This window comes from Prionailurus bengalensis, chromosome C2, assembly GCF_016509475.1.
Source record: "Prionailurus bengalensis isolate Pbe53 chromosome C2, Fcat_Pben_1.1_paternal_pri, whole genome shotgun sequence".
NCBI lineage: Eukaryota > Metazoa > Chordata > Mammalia > Carnivora > Felidae > Prionailurus > Prionailurus bengalensis.
This window is the reverse complement of record NC_057350.1, coordinates 151,780,551-151,800,953: the sequence shown is the minus strand read 5'-3', so window position 1 is coordinate 151,800,953 and position 20,403 is coordinate 151,780,551. Positions and strand designations below refer to the sequence as shown.

The window sequence follows — 20,403 nt, the reverse complement described above, 5'->3', positions numbered from 1 at the left end:
ACAGTGTATGCTTAACCTCCATAAAGGAGTAAGAATATAGGATAAAGAGCATAGAATTTGGAGGCAGACAAACCCAGGTTCAGATCCTGGCTATGCCATTTACTGGCTACAGACTCCTGAGGAAGGAATACCCCTCTTGTGTGTGTGTGTGTGTGTGTGTGTGTGTGTGTGTGTGTAATCAACTTCCTGAGACTCATTTTCCTCATCTGTAAAACAGGATAATAAACCCACCTCACAAAATTATTATGAACGGTAAAACAGTAACTTAAAGTGCTTAGCACATCTCCTGGCCCACATGGAATATACAAAATATTACTAGCAATTTTCTTTGGTCATTTAGTGCGTGCCTCAGCTCAGAATTTGCTTTCTTGCTTTTTTTTTAAATTTGTATTTAATTTTTTTTAATGTTTTATTTTTATTTTTGGGAGAGACAGAGGATGAGCAGAGAAGGGGCGGAGAGAGAGGGAGACCCAGAATCCGAAGCAGGCTCCAGGCTCCGAGCGGTCGGCACAGAGCCCAACGCGGGGCTCGAACTCACAGACTGCGAGATCATGACCTGAGCTGAAGCCAGACGCTTAACCGACTGAGCCACCCAGGCACCCCTGTTTTCTCTTTTTAGCCATAAAGTAGGTCAACTCACACTTACCAAATACTCATAGTATATTTAACTCCCTACACAGTACTTGCAAATAACTAAGAAAATTTTCAAGGTCTCAGGTATAAAAGTGGATAGGTGGGCAGACTAACACAACAGGAATTTAGTTAACGTAATTTATAGGCTGATTCATTTCTCTGCCATAAAGCAACCCAAAGTTTCCCTGCTATAAAATAGCACTTACAGAAATACACATTTGTAAAGGTCTTCTGAAGGACCAGTTTTTAGTACTGTAAGAAATGTGCACCATCGGTGGATAGAAAATTTGCACACACATACGTGTTCACCACTGTAGCACATCCACATGGCAAGGTCACCGTGCCGTCCGAGTGTCAGACACCTTCACAGCGAAAGGTTTAACCTCAGGCTGGACGCCAAGGGGAAGCTCATCCATTTATTCCAAATACATGTAGTGGACTTTTGTTGTCAACCAAGATGAATTTCCTGAATTTACTCTCCACCTAAAATAACCAAAACAAAGGACACAATATGAGCCACCACGGATTTTCAGGAAACTCTATGTCAAAGGATAGCGATCCCTAAAAGATGAAAAACAAGTGAGGTGAGCCCTGTGACGACCGCATCTCACTGCCTTGAAAGAGTTTGGAGGGAAACACAGGCAGAGACCAGCAGACTCCCTAAGCTAAGTAGAAACAGTGACGAGTCTAAGGCAGCTAGAGTTCTTAGACAAAAGTCCTGGAAAGAGCTTCCGAGAAAGGGGGAACTCTGAAGAGTTCTTGGGCCCTCCTCCAGTAATTGGCAGGATACTGATCAGCACATGAATATAAGGCAACCATGTGGAGCTTAGGAAGAAAGCACCCAAAAGGTTAGGGGAACAGCGCGCAATACCCCACACCGGGCTGGGAATAGCGCCTGTATGTATCTCTTGCCGGTTCTACTTCTCTAGTTGAACACACACAAATATATAGAAAGGAATTTGTTACAGGGGATGATCGGCTTATGTGACTTAAAGGTAAGGGACCTTTAAGTAGCTTCTTTAGGACTGCATCTCTGCATCTGATGCAGAGTCCAGTGGGAAGGTAAGGGAAAGAAGAGAAGATTCAGGCAAGCCGGAACCCTACAAGCAACCACATGCTGGAATCGCACGAAGATGGCCTGACGCTCGGGTCCTTTCTTGTTGCCTCTGAGCTTAGTGCGAGAGTAGACCACAGAAGCTGAACCTTGTGTCCCACCCAGCATGGGGTTAGTGTACCAGTGCGGGTCCTCTGAGAGGCAGACACTGAGATGGGTTTAGATGTGCAGGATGTGTGGGGGAAAGAGGGAGGAGCCAAGAGGAGGTGACCCTGTGAAGGAGGAGGGAAGAAGGGTTGGATAAGAGACTCAGACCTCAGCCCAAGGTTAGGAAAGTTCACCCAGGCCAATGGAGAGTCCATGAGGAAAGGTGCCCATCAGTTGAGTCCCACATCTGGAGAACAGCCCGCACCGGCAACCCTGCTGCACAGTCATCTGCTGGGAGCAGCGGGTGGGAAGTGTGGCCTCAGCAGTAAGCAAGGTAGAATTCAGAGCCCAGTGTCTGGGGCTGTTGGTCAATTATGCATGCTGAAGCAGGGAATCTGAGTGGCGCATTATCACCCGCCTGCCACAGAAGGATGGATGAGGACCCAAGGTTCTAACCAGACAGTACATCTTCATAACAGCAGATATAAAAAAGAGCCGCATAAAACCCACCATTGTCTTCATGGTAGGCAAACTGCTGGGGATGCTATTCACTACATCACAGTGTCTCCTTCATGAGGACCCCAGAGAAACATCTACTGTGGCTCAGGGCCGGGCAAAGTCATTCCTCCTGCACAACTGGTATGTTTTCATCCTGTAGACATACAAATTTTCTCATTGATTTTCCCTTTGTCTTAACCAGTTAAGATCCAGACCTGGGGTCTAACTTTAGCTTTGGGGCTTTTATTTTTCAACCATCCTGCCTTTTTTCTATTCTTTCCTGATTCCTTTAGTCAATATTCTTTTTCCCTGCAGGTGATCTATAATCCTTTCTGAAATAAGGCGGGATATAATCACGTTCAACTAGGCCAGTACCTGTTAGAACTAAAAAGAGTAGTTTTTAAATGCTTCAGTTTATTCCTTTTACAGTAACTTTACATACAGGTCAACCCTTCTACTCTAAACCAGCCCTAACAGAAACAGTGAGTGACCCACGTGTAATTTTAAATTTTCTAGTAGCCACATCTTAAAAAGGAAAAGGAAACAAACGAAATGGAAACAATTCGAACCTTTGAAAGGCCCGTGTATACTTTATACTTAGAACATGTATGAATTTGGACCAGCCACACTACAAGTCCCCACCCAGTGGCCACATGTGAAAAGTGGTTCCTGTATTAGACAGTGTAAGCCTAAAACAGGCCTACCGATGACCAGAAAATCAGAAGAGTTTTTAAGATAATTGTATCTAACCTATGTGATTGCCTTTTATTAAAGATTTCTGAGGTCCTGGGGGTCTCTGACACAACACTAGGAAGTAGAAAGGAGTTCTCCCAAGGGTAATGATCATGAAATCCCTAAGATACTGTGTGTGTGTGTGTGTGTGTGTTTAACTTCTCTATGTATCTTTGTTATTTTATTCGTCACTAAACCACCCTTGTCTCCTTCTGAGAAACAATGTAATATAAAATGGCTAAGAAAGAAAACAGAAAGAGATACGCATTTTGTATGTCCTGTGCTTCATTACAGTAGTGTTAAAAATTACTTTAAAACATGCTTACACAGGTGTTAAAACCAAAGAACACAAACCATCATAGTTGTAATCAACAAATGGGCAACCAAAAAAAAATGCCTGATTCTCCTTGTTTTGGAACCAGCTCTAAAACCTTATACCTAAGTTTGGATTTAAAAAGTTATTACTCATTTACATCAAGACTGGAAGACCAAAATTGTAGTAAGATACCTGAGAGTTAAGAATTTGAATTTTTAAGGCAAATTATTTAACCTAGGAAAGCCTCCATTCCTACATCTTTTCAATAGTTATAACTAAATCACAGAATGGCTATGAAAATACGTAATAATATTACGTATAAGTCCAACAGACAAATGGTAAGCACTCAGTAAGCGGTACCTGTCATCATTAACTAGAAAAGATTATTAAAGCCAGGTATTCTTAACTTGGGGTCTACAGATACCTGGTCCATAGACAAAACTGCAGGGTTGTGGGGAATCCCAAAACGTGGATGGGGAAAAGAGATTACATCCACATTTTCGCTAACCTCTAAGCAAAATTCAGCATTTCCCAATTATGAATATTCACCACAATAGTATTAGAAGAACCTGTCTCTTTGCACTAATAGAAGTTACAGGTGTTTTCATGTTACATTTCTGATGTTACAGTTATGTCAAAATATCTTTTATCGTCTCTTTGAAATCTAGTTGTCATTACACCTGGCGCTAGATCTTAATGCGTGAGTAAAGAAACAATACTATGTTATCAACGTTTGTTTTTAATTTCGAGAAGCGTAGTTTGCTTTGTAATCCTCAATGTTTTATTTTATGCGCTTAAAGCAGTATTCTGAGAAGGGTCAATGGGCCTCACAAGACGGCCATGGCACCAATAAAAGGTTAAGAATCCCTACATTTTAGTCTCTTTCCTTCCAGAAAGCCAACCAAGTTGGACAATTGAGCACCTGCCTGGGGTGAGCCCATTCCCAAAGTCTCAGGTTTGTTTTCTGTCCGTAGCTCGCTGGAAACGATATTACAGTCCTGGAACCCGACTCTGTATCAGTCAATTTGCCAAGCTCGCCTTCCATTTACGCCTGGCACCTGTCCTGTTCAAGGTCCTGTGTCCCAAGCGGACAGGCTGCTTTTCTGGTACGTTCGGATGACACAGCCCTGGCCCCCCGCAGGACGCCGGGCCCCTGGTGAAGCTGGGCAGTGAGTGTGCAGCGTGGTCCAGGCCCAGTAGCATCTGCGTCTCCCGGCAGTTTGTCACATTTGCCAATTTGCTGGCTCTCGGGGAACACCGCAGCCCTGAAACGCACCCGGGGCTATCATTCCGTGTTTTATCAAGCCCTCCGGGAGATGCACGCTGGACTTGGACAACCACCCGTAGGGAACGGGCGGGGGGGGGCGGCCCCACCCGGGGCGAGGGTGGGGGCGGGGGTGGGGGTGGGGGTGGGGGTGGGGGTGGCGGAGGAGCTCTCTCGCCTCCAACCTCGGAGCTGGCTCCCACAGCTGCGGACCAGGGACGGGGGTCGGAGTCGGGGGACGGAATTGCGACGCAAGAGGCGCTGAGCGGCGGCCGACGAGTCCCAAACCAGGGCCGGGGTGCTTGTTTTGCTCCTGCACCCCGATTTTACTTACATTCCCCCGAGCCTCGACGGTGAGTGATGGAGACTGTGCACCCAGCACCGACCCCTCGGCGCCGCAGCTGCACGGCGAGAGAAGGGGAGTCAGGGAGAGCGAGCGAGGCACGGGGTGCACGGCCCCCCCTCTCCCCCCCCCCACCCCCCGAACCCCGCGGGCTCTGCCCCGACGGCGCCGAAGCCCCCGGTACCCTCCCGGCCCGGCCGCCGGCGCTGGAGGGCGTGCTCCCTGCCGGGAATTGCGGTCCCGGAAGCCCGCCGGCCCCGGGCTGGACGGGCTCTGCCGCCTCGAGAAAACTACAAGTCCCAGGATGCCCGGCGCGGGCGGGTCACGAGGGAGGGGCGGCGGGCGCGGCTAAATAGCCTCCGTCGGCCATTTTGTGGGAGAAGCCACAGCGCCGCCTCTTCTCTCGCGTCCTCGCCTCCGTGGCCGCCGCCTCTTCCTCCGCCTCCTCCTTCGCCTCTTCCTGCCTCCTCCCGGCTTCCGCCGCCGCCGCCGCTCCAGCCGAGTCGCAACCCCGGGGCAAAGCGTCTCCTTAGTTGTTTACGTTTTCTCGCCACTGCAGCCTCCAGACACGGTGATCCGGGCGGGCCCCGCAGGAATTTTATCCCCTCACCGGCCTCACACTAGTATCGCATGTCCACTATCCAGAACCTCCAATCTTTCGGTAAGATCCGGCCGCCGCCCCCCGCGCGCCTGCCGGCCCGCCCTCGGCGGGGCCGCCCCGCAGCCCCGAGGACCACCCCGCCCCGCCCGCCGCCGCGCTCCCCGCACCCCGAGTGGGGCTTTGTCTCGGCGCCCAGAAAATGGCGACTGGGCCCCTGGCGACCCCCTTCCCCGAGGACGGCCGCAGCCGCCGGGCCCTCCCCGCGGAGCCCCGGGCCCGGGCCCTGCCCCCGCCGCGCCTGCGAGCCCGGCCCGCCGCGCCTGGACCTGCCCTTCCGCTCGCGGGGCGCCGCGGGGCCGGACTCCCCCCCCCCCCCCCGCCCCGGGGATCGGCGTCCTTTCGGCGGTCGGAGCCGATGCCCAGCAGCTCCGGCGGGCGTCGGGCTGGAGACGCGGGTCGTGGCCTCCGATGGGTCCAGCTCCCTCGGCTGGCGTGGTCATTTGTAAAATGACGCCTTTGGGGAGGGAGCCCCGTGCTCGTGCTCGTGCGTGGACGTGGGTAGGTTTCTCCTTTCCGCTGCTTCCAGACGCGGCCACGGTTAAGTGCCTGCGGGGGGCACGTTCGAGTGCCTCTGTTGTCATCAGAATGTAGGCGAGATGACGCACGTCTTTATCGTAGCTGTAAAATCGTGTTTTTGAAATCCCCCCCCCCCCCCCCCCGTTAGAGGACGCCGCTCCCCGAGAAGTCTGCCTAGAATAGCGTTTTCTAGTCGGATGTCGGGGGGCATCGGCCGCTCCAGTGCGCCTCTTTCTGCGAGAGTACCTTCCCTGGAGGTTTTAGTAATGCCCCACCCCCATCACCGCCCCGTCCCCACCCGCGAAAACAGCAGAGGCACTAGAACCTTCTTTGCCGCTGGCCTGGATCGTAGTGGGCCGTACACCGGGGAATCACTTTCTGGAAGGTAATTCTTCTGCTTTGGCATTTGTTTGTGTGTGTCCCTTTGCAGACCCCTTTGCTGATGCAACTAAGGGTGACGACTTACTCCCGGCAGGGACTGAGGATTACATTCATATAAGAATCCAGCAACGGAACGGCAGAAAGACACTGACTACCGTCCAGGGCATCGCAGATGATTATGACAAAAAGAAACTTGTGAAAGCTTTCAAAAAGGTAAAGGTGTTGGGAAGAAGAGGTTAAACCACAGCTGTGGATGCGCTTCCGAGCAGGACACCCTTACTCGACTCCAACAGTGTGGGCGAAAACCATGGGGCTGGGGAAGGGAAAGCCTGTTGGTTCTGGTAATTAACACCCAGGCGTTTATGGGTGGCCTCCCATTTCAAACTGAGATGTGAATGGCTTTCAAACCAAACGAGATGTGGAATACTCAGTTCTTGGTGTTCTAAGTAAAATCATTCCCCCGTATGTTTCCTGCTGATTCACTTGCAAATTAATTTGGGAGTGTTGGGGAGACCAAACGTGTTTCCTAAACACGATCAGCTCTACTCAAATGGTATATTGGTCTTCATGGTCAAAGTAAAACCTCCTTGTTGTATGTGACTCCATTGTGTGACACATCTCCTTCTCCAGAAATTCGCCTGTAATGGGACTGTGATTGAGCATCCTGAGTACGGAGAGGTTATTCAGCTTCAAGGTGACCAAAGAAAAAACATTTGCCAGTTTCTCCTGGAGGTGAGTGATTGGGTGCTTTATGTACAACCTTGACATTGCTTCCAAAACTGTATTCAAGGACAATGTGAATTATCTCCTACTTCGTTTAAAAAAAAAAAAAAAAAAAATTACGTGAATGAGGTAAATCCGTTAATTGAGAGAGAAATACAGTGTCCGTACTTACTTTAAAGGCAGCGGAACCTTTTTTGGTTTATCTTGTCATTCGAATGACGTGACCGTTCTTGTATCTGCACAGCCAGTTTTGGGGCACGTCAAGGTGTGTAAGCGTCTATTGAATTGCTAACGGTAAACGCCACGAGGAACAGTGTTGCAACAGACTGTTAACCCTGATTGTTTTATCATCGGGGCTCCACGTTTTCTTGGGGCTGAAGTCCTGCATCCCTGAGAGCGATTCTGTTACGTTTGTTTTGCAGGTTGGCATTGTCAAGGAGGAACAGCTTAAGGTTCATGGATTCTAAAACGAACCCGAAGACGTGGAGAATTTCTTGAATGATTTTGTCCTCTAAACCCAGTGTGGCTGCCTCGTGAAATGACTCTCTGCAGTAAACGGACTTTTCATGTATTTAATCGTTCAAACTCCCATTCACACGTGCATGATTACAGAAAACATGGGGTATGTAGGCTAGTAACACACAAGAAAATTGCAGTAAGATGGTAACGAAACCCCGTATTCATCTTAACATGTTTCCAATGGAAAATATTTTGTTTTGAGTGTTTATTTGTTTATTGTTCAGCTTCTTTTTCACCTGATTAAATGCTTTTTTGTTGTATTAAACCATGTATGTTGCAGCTTGACAATAAAGAAACATCTCTGAATCCTTCTGTGAGCAGTTAGGCTCCCAAATCTAAGCAAGTAAATACGCAGGTTTTGTCTTTCAGAGTTGGAGTTCTCCTTCTGCAAGTGTTCTTTCTGCTTAGTTTTCACCTGCTGTTAACCCCAAAGCCGGAGGGGAACCTTTGTTATGTAACCTGTGTTCTTCCTTTACTGACTTACAGATGAGAATGAGAACTGGAGTACAAGCTCAGCCAGAGGCAAGATTTATCAGAAGGTGGTGTTAAAGTTTGAAAATAGGAAGTACAGTTTAAATTCCCAGGTGTTAGCACGTAGAATTCTTCTGTGTGTTTTTCTTGCCGTTACTGGACTACCCACATGAATCTGTCCCTAAGTCCAGATGATACAGCAGGCTCCCGACCCCAAATAAGTTCAGTCACATGCGCTGTCCTGCAAGTGTTGGTGGCTGGTGTCGCTGTCCTACAGATGGAAGACGAGGTGCAGATTATCTTGCCGGGAGTGCTGGGCATCGGGGTGCCCGCTCAGGGCTCCCGGGCCAGAAGGTCCGTGTTCTTTCGCTGCGTCTTGGCTTCGGTATGTGTTCCGCCACAGGAAGTGAGAGCCGTGGGTGATCTCGCAGGGGATTGGGGACGGTGTGAGAAATAGATTTGCAGCTCGAGTTCCACACTCCACTGTGGATGGTGGATGGTGATAATTTGCTCGGTTACATAAGCCATGCCGTTGAAACCATTCTGCCGAGACGCGTCCACAAGTGTGTCCTCTTCGGCCTGATGATGACGTGAGCGATGTCTCACGTGGGCCACCAGTTGTGTACCAGCTGAACCTTTACCCCTATTTTGAGGGGACTGCTTTTGGACAAGCAAAATGGGCCCCATAGTTGACCTTTTAAAGACACGAAGTAATAGACTTCCTTTCTCACCCCATTCCTACTTAAGATTGGTCCTATTGAGTGAGAGTACCAGAATACGGTGTCAGATTGAGCAAGCTCATTTCTGAAAAACAGTACAGTTTGAACAAGAAGATTGAGCTGTTGAGCATTTTTCAGCTTCACTGAGCAATCCTCAATTTTCCATCCGTAACAGTTTACAATGATTCCACCTCTAGTTGAGAGGCGCTGTGGAAACGGTTTATGAAAACGATAAAGCAGAAACCTGAGTTAACGGGTACATTCCAGAGTTGCGTTTTCGTTGTGGCGTATTTAAAGTCGAGTCAAACTATTGCCCAGGAGAGAATTGACTTAACACAGAAAGGGTGCCCGGGTGGCTCAGTCGGTTGAGTATCCAACCTCTGCTCGGGTCGTGATCTTGCGGCTTGTGAGTTCGAGCCCCATGTCCAGCTGTGCTGACGGCTCAGAGCCTGGACCCTGCTTCGGATTCTGTGTCTCCCTCTCTGTCTGCCCCTCCCGTGCTCATGCTCTGTCTCTCAGCAATAAATACATGTTAAAAAAAAAAAAAAAAGGGAAGAGGGAAACTTCAGATAAAAAGGGACCTCATCTGGGCTCCCATAGGTAAGCTCTCCCATCGTCAATGCGTCAGGCCACTCCCACCGCATGGATCAAAAACCTTGAGCAAAACTGGATTTTTTTGAGGAGCACCTCTCTCGACCTCCCTTTAGCCTGTGAGCCCCAGATACCTGATTGGGCTTCTCACCTGTAGGGCAATCCCCATCCTTAGAGCAAGAACAGATCACGTACCCTTTCCTCTCTGGTGTTTGCGATGCCGCGGAAAGAAAGGACGTAACTAAGAGCTACGGATTTCTGCAATTTTACCGAAACTTCATCAAAGGATGAACTTGGAATAAACATCACCCTCACGTGGGAAAGCCCTCTGAGAGCCTTAGAGGTACGTAAAGGCACAGGAGCAGGACCAACTGTGCTTGTCTGCTTCAGGGGCAAGAGGGACTAGGCAGCATCGTATAACGGAGGAGGGAAAATAGATCGCGTCTTAAACGCACCGAAAATAACTAGCCGAGGGGCCTACTTCCTTGTGCTTCTGGTGTGGGAGTATTTAGATCTGCAGTGTCGTAAGTGGTCTGTACTTTGAGGACGCAACATGGAAAATACTGAATAGAGGACGAGGACATTTGTCCCTGAACCTCTAGACTTGGCAGAGGTCTTGACGAAGCCTTTAGGAAACGAGCCTTTGGTTGAGGCGCAGCCTGGAGGAAAGGGCCACTAGCAGTGACGTCCCCTGCCCTCAGATCTCAGAAGCCCTGAGGCAGAGGAAAGCCTGGAGACGCGGCCCGGCTCTAGGTACAAAGGATTCAAGTAACAGTGGCTGTTCTCAGCCATCCTCGGAAGGGGGCGACTCTTCACACAGAAGAACAGTTCTTTTCCCAGTCACAGGGCAGTGGAAGTAAGAAACACAGAACGTGAATAGATTTCTGTGTGCCACCTGCCACCGGCTGGGCTCCAGCTAAAGGAACGGGTAGCTCGTGCAAAACCCAGCCTCACCAGATTGCCCACAACCTCATTAGGGTTGTTCCACTGGGGCTCCTGAGGATTCCCCTTACCAAGCCAGAATTCCTTGGGGGGGGGGGGGGGGGGGCGACAAGGGAGGCATGGCCCTGCCGTAACGAAAACCAAGGGAATCTTCATCTGCGAGGATTGCAACCAGCTGCCCTTGCTCGACAGGCAGGCGGTAGCCAGGTGACACGATGCTTGTCTGGGGTCAAGGGACCAAGCAAATCAGCTACGATTAAGCAGGAGTGAAACCATGTAAAGGGCCCTCAGCGTTGACAGCTCCTTTCGCGTGGCCATGTTGGCGTTTAACTCCCTTCATCTGGATAATGGAAACTTGGAAAAAGAAACACCATTAATCAGAGGAATGGCTGCATTTCCTCACTCGTGGAGAATCATTCGGAGTGGAATTAGTGCCAGAAAGGGGAGAGAATTTCCAACTGTCCTTGGATCCTCGTCATCCAGGCATCGTCGTGTTCGATGCCATCCAGCCAGTGGGAGCCTCTCACCTGCACAGAGAACTGGAATGCCCAGCTAAAGTCAGCCTTGGCTGTGAGGATGCCTGGGGGTCAGGCAGCTCACCGAGCGGCTCATCAGTCTGATTTTGAACCTAGCAGGGGGAGCGGTAAATCTGCCGCGGTCTGTAGTTCTCCCGATGAATTGAGGGCATGATTGGAATTATGGTTGGTGCCTTCATCTCAAAGGAATGAACAACCTACAGACGTTTTTCATGCAAAAAGCAAGTATACACATAGGTGCCATTCATTCAAGGCACAAAAGGGGACTAGAGTTCAAAGCCAAAATTCCTCACGGGAATCTAAGTGATCTCAGCCCCCCAAACGGTGCTTCAGCTGAAACTCTCTTCTCTAGCCTGGCGGGTTTCACGGGGCCTCTGGGCATACAGAACGGTCTTAAAGGAGGCTAACTGTAACCCTCAGGTTGTCTCCACGTGTCCTTCACACATTTTTTTTAAATTTTTTAATGTTTATTTATTTTTGACAGAGACAGAGCATGAGCAAGGGAGGGACAGAGAGAGAGAGGGAGACACAGAATCCAAAGCAGGCTCCAGGCTCTGAGCTGTCGGCACAGAGCCCGACCCGGGGCTCGAACCCACGAGCCACAAGATCATGACCTGAGCAAGATCATGACCTGAACCCAAGCCCTGAACCCAAGTTCAACCGACGGAGCCACCCAGGCGCCCCCTTCACACATTCTTATCAGGACCCCAGGTGCACGCGACAGCAAACAGCACGGCAGTGGAGATAGAATCAAAAAGTACTTTAACCCATGTAAACCATGACAAATTCCGCGGAGAAGACATCGCCAAGGATTTGGAGAGAAGCATAACTATTTGAAGTAGGCAAGAGGCCCACCTACTCCCTGGTCACGAACTGAGTGCCACTGTCAGCTCTTTGTTGCCATCGACTTGTCAAAAACACAGGAAATGTGAGCCCAATATTCAGATTGGACTACAGGAGCCCCTAGCGACCTCCTTGGTAGACCAGGATTGTTGAAATGAAACCGCATAGGGTGCAGGGGCGAGTTGGGCTATTAAAGAGACCGGGAATTAAAGGGGCAGGTGAAAAGGGGAGGTGATTGGAGCAAGTGTGTAGCCCTTTACCGCCCCCTTGTGGCCACTTTAAGAAAAAACGATAGCTCCTGGAAGGCAGTTCATAGTAAACTGCTGAGGTTTAAGTTGTTGGCGGGGGATCCTTAAAGCACCAGCTGACGACTTTAATTTTGTCGCCCCTCGTGTATTAGGCCGAAATTGGTCCAGCCGATCTTTTATCACTGCAGTCCATAAAAACCTGTTGCGATCTGCTTTTACGTGGGAGAGACCAGAAAACGTTTCTGCAGCCTCACCCAGGGGAAGCATAAAGCCACCTCACCTACTATCGACCACAATGTTATTAGAAGGAATTTAACTCAAATGTAAACAGAGACATCTGTTTAGAGCCTCCAGAGAACAAGTGCTGCTCCTAAACTGTCACCTATTGAAGAACACAGCTGGAGTTTTATACACAGAGAGAGAGAGAGAACTCAAATATATAGTGCTCTCGATTTAAACCTGTGTCACAGGTTACTGTGCCTTTTTGGCTACTAGAGGCACACCCACATAGAGGGTCAGCTGCACATCAGCGATTTTTATCTGGGAAAAGTACTGACGGGACTCCCTAAAAGCTCATAAGGCCACAATACACGATGCCGTTCCATTAAGCCTGGAGAACCCAGAACAGAACTCCTTTGGAGAGGCTCAACGTCACAAGCAGGGGAGACGTAATGAGGGCTCGGGGCGACACGGAAATTGTACTGTAGGGATCTGATCCTACGTGATCAGCGTCAGCACCATGAGCTGGGCCCCCGACCCTGAAGGTGCCTTATGAAATTCAAATGAGATTACGTCAGTTCCCTGCACAAAATCTTTGTGAACACTGTGCTTAATATTAATGCTGAACGTATTCTAGGGGCTTACGGGGTCCCAGTGACCTGTTCCCTGCCTGCCTCCTGTTCTACACCTTTGACTTTCCACTCTGCTTCGGGACATACTGGTCCCCCGCCTTGGTGCTTCCGCACTCGCCGTTCACTTTGCCTGGGATGCTCTGCCCCCTCTCCATCTCCCTCCTTGTCACTCCATTTTAGTTCTAACCTCAGGGAGGCCATCGCTGACTATCTAGTCCTCACAAGCCCCCCACCGTCCATTGCTAACAAAACACCCTGTATTTTCCTTTCTTCATAGTACTTCCATTTATTCAAAAGTATCTTGTTCATTACTTGTTTGCTGGTTTCCTTTCCCTGTAAGGTCCAGGAGAGACTCTTGCAGGAGACGCTGTCAGGGTCCCTCATTCCCTCGGCACTCACCATTCCTGTGCACGTTCCCTGGGTGTTCCATCTACAAGCAGCTGTGGCCTTCGCTTGAGGGCTTTCTCTGGCCACAGGAGCACGCTGGGCCTGCACGGGGAAGGGAATTAATGCCTGCACCTTGCCCCTTACTCCGGTGGCCCTCAAACAGTGACTGGTGGGAATTGGTATATTGTACCCCAGATCCCTCGCCCGCAGATGGGAAAACTTGGAAGCTGGGACCTCAGGTGCCCATAATAATAACCTATCGATATTGCGCCCTTGATCGGCTTTCTTTCTTTTCCTGTCTCACGTCCCCATTCTTCTGCCAATGGTTTCTGAGCTCACCTCCCAGATAAACTACGGGCACTTAAATCCTTATCACAGCCTTCCGTGGGAACCCAACCTAAGACGCCCCTGTATCTCTCACCCCCAGTGCTGAGAACGTGGTCTGGGAAACAATAGATGCTCAGTAAATACTTGTTGAACAAATGATTAAGTCTTCCTTCCTTTGACCTCCACTCACCCTTTGGGAAATTCCAATCCAATTAGATAACTTAGCTGCGGATCGTTCCGGTTGCGAAGGCATTTGGAGCCCACCCGTCCCCGAAATGGGAAACGGCTACACTTTTTGTCATCAGATTGTTTGAACACAATTCTTCCTGGCGAGCTGTCTCCTCACCCTGCCTGTCACCCATGCCGTCTCCCTGGAGTGGGGGCAGAGGAGAGGAATTCAGACGCAGGAGAGAGAAAGCTGGCAGGATGCCTGGCGGAGGCATATCTTACCAGGGCCTTGGGGAGACGGGGACGCTGGGCCCCGCTGGCATTCACCAGCATTACCCAGTGCCCAGCCCTGCCAAGGTGCTGGATGAGACTTAGTTACATTCTTCTCACAGGCGTTCTATATCACAATGGGAATCCACTGGGGGAAAGAATGGATTGTTTGGTTGCAGGTGTTGGGAAATTTGGCTAAATGGAGAAGTTGGGTCCCCACTTTGCACGATGAATAGTGGTGGATTCCAGACGATCAACGATCTAGTTGTGAAAAGCAAAGACTTAACGGTAATCAAAAAAACGTAGTAGGGTATGTTGTGACTTCGAGACGCGAAAGATTTTTCTATTGTAAAACATACCTAAGATGCAATTTACCATCTTAACCGTTTTGAGGTGCGGTCAGTGGTATTAAGTGGATTCGCCTTGGGTCGCCACCACCACCATCCTTCCATGGAACTCTTCTCATCTTGCAAGACTGAAACTCTGTGCCCATTACATAGTAACTCCCTCTTCTGCCCTCCACCCACCCCCCCACCGCTCCTGGCAACCACCATTCTGCTTTCAATCTCCATACAGTTGACCATTCTAGATTCCCCATACGACTGGAGTCCGACAGCATTTGTCCTTTTGTGCCTGGCTTAGTTCATGTGGCACATGATACCATCGAGGTTCATCCGTGTTGTAGCAGGTGTCAGAACGTCCCTTAATTCTTTAAATTTATTTTGTGTATTTTTTAATTTTTTTTTTAACATGTATTCATTTTTGAGAGACCGAGTATGAGCAGGAGAAAGGCAGAGAGAGATCGAGAGACACAGAATCCGAAGCGGGCTCCAGGCTCTGAGCCATCAGCACAGAGCCCGATGCAAGGCTTGAACTCACTGCACGGTCACGAGCTGAGCCGAAGTTGGACGCTTAACCGACTGAGTCACCCAGGCGCCCCTCTTTTACTTTTTTAGAGAGTGAGAACGTGCGAGAGCTGGGAGAGGGGCAGAGGAAGAGACAGAGAGAATCCTAAGCAGGCTCCACACTCAGCGCAGAGCCTGATGTGGGGCTCGATCCCACAACCCTGGGATCATGACCTGAGCTGAAATCAAGAGTTGGACGCTCAACTAAGCCATGCAGGTGCCCCTTTTCTTTTCTTTTTAAGGCTGAATAATAATTACTCCGTGGTATGTATGTGCCACATTTGGTTCACTCGTTCATCCATTGGTGGACACTTGGGTTCCTTCCACCTTTTAGCTATTGTGAATAAAGCTGCTATGAATACGGCAGAAAAGGAATTTTGTAACAGGACCCCAAACAAAGGATAAGGAGACAAATTGATGGTTTGGTCGCCATTAAAATTAAAGACTGTGTTTTGTCGAGGGGCGCCTGGTGGTTCAGTAGGTTAAGCGTCGGGCTCTTGGTTTCGGCTAGGTCACGATCTCACGGTTTGTGGGTTTGAGCCCTGCATCTGGCTCTGCGCTGACAGTGTGGAGCCTGCTTGCGATCCTCTCTCTCCCTCTCTTTCTGTCCCTCCCTTGCTTGCTCTCTCTCTTTCTCAAAACAGATAAAGTTACAAAAAAAAATTTGAAAACAAAGACTGTGTTTTGTCAGAAACACACCAGGCGAAGTTAACAGACAATAACAGAAGATATTACAAAGCCTAAAACCTATGAAGGGTTAGCGCTAAATTCTAGAATATATAAGGAGCTCTTGCAAATCAGCAAAGAAAGCCTTTTGTACTTGAGAATGATTTTTATTTCCACAATGTTCATTGGAGGATTTTCTGCCCCCTTCTGACTATTTAAAATCCGGCACCTTCAAAAATTAATTGATTTGGCCAAATTTTTAAATTTATGCTTTCAGAAACCAAACAAAATAAAATCTAAGACAACAAAGTTTAAAGACACAACCAAACTAAAAAGAAACATTTTCAATATATACCAAGGGGTTATTAAGCTTCTTTCAAAAATATGCACATATCATCGCTTTCAGAAAAAAAAGAGAAAAATTTTTTACCTCCATTTGAGGGAAGACAGCTTCGTGTTTTGGCTATTAGAACTGGAGATAATTAAATGAAAGAATAAACTTTTTGTTTTTCATGAAAGCTTGAACTTTTTTATTGTTATCTCTGTAATGTGTGGGGTTTTTTTCGGGCCTTTTGGAAAACACAGAAAATCCAGAAGAGCTTAGAGAAAAAAATAAAAGTTACCCATAATTCCACCATACAGGGGAGCCACTGTATCACGTAAGTATATAACCTTATAGCTTTTTGGGGGTGCCCAGGTGGCCCAGTCCGTTAAACGTCTGACTCTTGATTCGACTCAGGTCATGATCTCATGGTTCATGGGATCGAGCCCCTCATCAGGCCCTGTGCTGATAATGCAAAGCCTGCTTGGGATTTTCTCTCCCTCTTTCTGTGCCCCTCCCCCACTCATGCGCACGCTCCCACTTGCTACATGGACCCAAGTGCTACCCATCCCTTTGTGGTAGTCATCACCGAATACTCCTGTGTGTAAACACGTGTTAATACACTTCTGTCTTTTGTTGTCTCCTTTGCAAGGTCCCAGGGGAGGCTCTCGAAGGATAAGGAAAGGTTTTCCTCCCCCGCAATGCCAGTACCTGAGGTTCTGTAACCCAACAAGGTCGTCCGCCCTGGCCCCTGGAACTCCAGCCAAGGACAGAGGCTTCCAAAGACCCACCGGCAGAGCAGAACGTCTCCAGGTGAAAACCCAAGTGAGCTGTCTGTGTGCAGCAGACCTTCTTATAATGGCTAAATGGCCTTTATTTCAATAATCCAACTCCATCTTGGAAGTGGCTGTGTCCCAATAAAACTTTATTGATGGACCCTGAAATTCCAATTTCATAGATGTTTCACAAGTCACAAAATACTACTCTTCTTTTGATTTTCTCCTCCACCACTTAAAAATGGAAACACCATTCTCTCCGAACTTACTGGCCATGGAAGAACAAGCAACAGGCTGGATGTGGCCCAGGATTCATAGTTTCCAGACCCTACTTTCATGTGACACGGGGATCATGGCGCATAAAGAAATTACACACAGGACCAAGAAATACCGTTCTGATTATGATGGCATTTTGCAAAGCCACGCTTCTCTCTAATGTAAAGCAGGTTTTTATCTGAAGCCCCTCAAAGTAAAATGTAGTGGCCCATCACAATGGATGAAAGCCTGTTTAAAGAGTTCTTTCCAAAACAGGCAGGAGAGTGAGACTTGAGGTAGAGGCCACTTGGCCCCCAAAGCCTTGGACACCTCCTCCCGCTATTCGGGACCATGCGAATGCCCACATCTAGGACCAGACTTGCATTTATGGACTCATCCTGAGTCTCAAAGCATATCCCCGCTCAATTTGGAGAAGGAGAGGAAAAAATAAACAACGTTTAGAGTCGTTGATGTCACTAGGGCGTTGGTCAAAAAAGCCTGGATTCTGTTGTCTGCTTGGTCCGTGACTGCTCAGCCAAAATCCTGGCTCTGGGATACGAGGCATATTCCTCCGTGTCCCAAACCTCAGTTTGCTTATCTATAAAGTGGACATGATGACGATAACCTCAGGGACTCATTGTGGGGATAACTGCACGGTGCTTGGCACATAATAAGCCTTTAACAAATGCTTTCTCCTTGTGTTATTATAAAGGAGAAAACATGGGTCGTGTCCACTTTACAGAAATCAACGAGGTGCGTGATGAGAAAACGTGAGATCTAAGGTGGCATTTCAACCATCCTGTCAGAAGCAGGGCCTGCACGGTCCTGGGGACCAAGTCCACGCATGAAGTCTGGGGCCGGGCCCAGCGGCCCCTGTTTACGAAGAGTCACCTTTGATCTTGAACTGCCTAATCTCCATAGCATTGCAGTTATGGCTCCACTTTCATTCTTTGTTGGTACCTTTTCTCCTTTTCTCTTGATAAGTATTGTCAAGAACGTATCCGTTCTGTTAAAACAAACAAACAAACAAAGAACCACAAATTTCTTTGGTTTCCTTGACCTAATATGGAAAGCTAATATGTCTATTCTTTTGTTTCTTTCACCTCTGCCCTTTATTGTTTTCTTCCTTCCACTCTCTTTGTGCCATCCTTTTGGTCACTTTTAAAATTAGACACTGAGCTCCCTCACGTTTAACTTTTCTTCTTTTCCGCTGTAAGCATTTAAGGATGTACATTCCCCTCGTGCGGCCCACAGGTTTTGATAGCTAGTCTTTTCATTATCATTCACTAAGAAATATTTTCTAGTTTCCATTAACTATGGTCTTCCCGAAGCTCCCTGGAGAGCTCTGTGCTCTCCTGCCCTGAACTCTGCAGGTATCCTCAACCCGATTCGTGCGTTTTGTTTTGTCTTGTGTTTGTTTTTTTTGAACCAGATTCATTTTTACTGCCGGTGTCAAACTCTCTTCAAATATTCTATTTGGAGATATCAGATGTCAACTTATTGCCTTGAAGATAGCACTGCTTTTACACTCTTTGTGGTTTTGCTTTGTTACAGCATGGGCAGGGCTGGGGGTGCGATGGGGAGACAATTTGTCTTAGCCACAAATCTCCAAGTGTAGCTTGTAATTTTATTGAGTGGAAAAAAAAAAAAAAAGGAGATGCAGTACCCACATATGGCCAATAGATGATGCTGTTGACCCATTTAAGGCCAGCTCTTTTATTCCGTAGGGCTCTCTCATTTCTGCTGACTTGCAGGTGAGTTTGTTTCAAAGAAAAGACCCCAAAGTCAGAAGAGGTAGAGAGGTTATATGATACTGGCTGAACACTTAGATGCTCCAGGCACTCAAGATATAAGCATAATAAATTAAAACTTCGGTTTAAAAGACGCAGAGAGGGGTGCCCGGGTGGCTCTGTCGGTTGAGTGTCTGACTCTTGATTTCAGCTCATGTCATGGACCTCAGTGAGGTCGGTGAGATTGAGCCCCGCATCAGGCTCCGTGCTGAAAGCGTGGAGCATGCTTGGGATTCTCTCTCTCTCTCTCTCTCTCAAAATAAATAAAACTTTAAAAAGTAAAAATAAATAAATAAATAAATAAATAAATAAAAAGAAGCAGAGAAGTGTCCCTGTGAGAACTTCTCATTCCAGAGGTCTGGGGAAGGAGCATTTGTTTTCCCTCCCGCGTCCTGATGTCCCAGTGATCTGCCCAGTCAGTCCCTGGTGATGCTTCTCCTGGCACAGTCACCTGGATGACTTGTTTGGATTACAAATGAACACACTCCTCCCAAAACTCACCTTCAAGGGTTAAAAAGGTTAGATTCTATTTGGGCACAACTTTCCACCAGAGTTAAACAGGTCGTGGAAGTGACAGTGAGGGAGGGCCTCCGCCTTTGAATGATTACCTTTCCAAGGTACACATATCCTCGTGTTTGTGTCCTGTCTCTCTCAAATGCCCTCTGTTCAAACCGCAGCCTCCTAAGTGCTCCTGGAGACTTAATCTGGTTAAGAACCACCAGCTGGCCCACTTCTGGGTATCCATCTGAAGGAAATGAAATCCCTATTTCAAAGAGCTATCTGCACTCCCATGTTCATTGTAGCATTATTCACAATAGCCAAAATGTGGAAACAGCGTAAGTGTCCATTTATAGACAAATGGATAAAGAAGATGTGAGGTGTGTGTGTATATGTTATAAAACAAATAAATATGTATGTTATATATGTATTATATGTTATATGTACGTGTATATGTATGTATGTATGTATGTACATATATATGTGTATAACAGAATATTACTCAGCCATTAAAAAAAGAGGGGTCTTGCATTTGGGACATGGATGGACCTTAAGGAAATTATGCAAAGCAAGATAAGTTGGACAGAGAAAGGCAAAGACTGGGGGCACCTGGGTGGCTCAGTCAGTTAAGTGTCTGACTCTTGACTTCGGCTCAGGTCATGATCTCCCGGTTCATGAGATTGAGCCCCAAGTCGGGCTCTGTGCTGACAGCACTGAGCCTGCTTGGGATTCTCTCTCTCTTTGTCCGTCTCCCCACTCGTGCATGTGCTCTCTCTCTCTCTCTCTCTCTCTCTCCCCCTCTCTCTCTATCTCTCTCCAAATAAGTAAATTTAAAAAAGAAAGAGAAAGACGGTACAATCTCACTTATATGTGGACTCTAAAGCTGGAACTCCTAGAATCAGGGAGAATGGTGATTGTCAGGGGCTGGTGGTGGGAGAAATGGGGCGATGTTGATCAAAGGATACAAACTTTCAATTATCCGATGAACACATTCATCCCTAGCCTGGTGACTGTAATTAACAATAGGTAACCTGTACTGAAAAGTTGCTGC

The 20,403-nt window shown here is 48.0% G+C and overlaps 1 protein-coding gene and 1 long non-coding RNA gene across 3 annotated transcripts; one reads left to right on the top strand and one right to left on the bottom strand.

Annotated features, from left to right (window-relative positions):
- Positions 1–768: 768 nt before the first annotated feature.
- On the bottom strand, positions 769–5,276 carry LOC122492127. Its single transcript, XR_006299550.1, has 3 exons — positions 4,979–5,276; positions 2,345–2,486; positions 769–1,116 (listed from the first exon to the last, which is right to left on the bottom strand). It is a non-coding gene; the product is annotated as an uncharacterized LOC122492127 (long non-coding RNA).
- Positions 5,277–5,363: 87 nt separating this feature from the next.
- EIF1B (eukaryotic translation initiation factor 1B) lies at positions 5,364–8,093 on the top strand. Of its 2 annotated transcripts, none has more exons than XM_043595684.1 (4): positions 5,364–5,648; positions 6,595–6,758; positions 7,176–7,277; positions 7,691–8,093. In XM_043595684.1, exons 1-4 carry the CDS (start codon positions 5,618–5,620, stop codon positions 7,733–7,735), a joined length of 342 nt encoding a protein of 113 aa, XP_043451619.1. In that variant the 5' UTR covers positions 5,364–5,617; the 3' UTR covers positions 7,736–8,093. The 2 variants fall into 2 exon arrangements, with proteins under 2 accessions (XP_043451619.1, XP_043451620.1); XM_043595685.1 differs by having other exon boundaries at positions 5,408–5,648; positions 6,640–6,758.
- The last annotated feature ends 12,310 nt before the right edge of the window (positions 8,094–20,403 follow it).

What these genes read in the sequence shown, in the direction of transcription:
- EIF1B (XM_043595684.1), top strand. Translation starts at nt 5,618, where the DNA reads ATGTCCACTATCCAGAACCTCCAATCTTTCG. An exon ending in CCAGAACCTCCAATCTTTCG is followed by an intron (nt 5,649 to 6,594) that starts GTAAGATCCGGC and finishes GTCCCTTTGCAG; the next exon opens with ACCCCTTTGCTGATGCAACT. An exon ending in TTGTGAAAGCTTTCAAAAAG is followed by an intron (nt 6,759 to 7,175) that starts GTAAAGGTGTTG and finishes CTCCTTCTCCAG; the next exon opens with AAATTCGCCTGTAATGGGAC.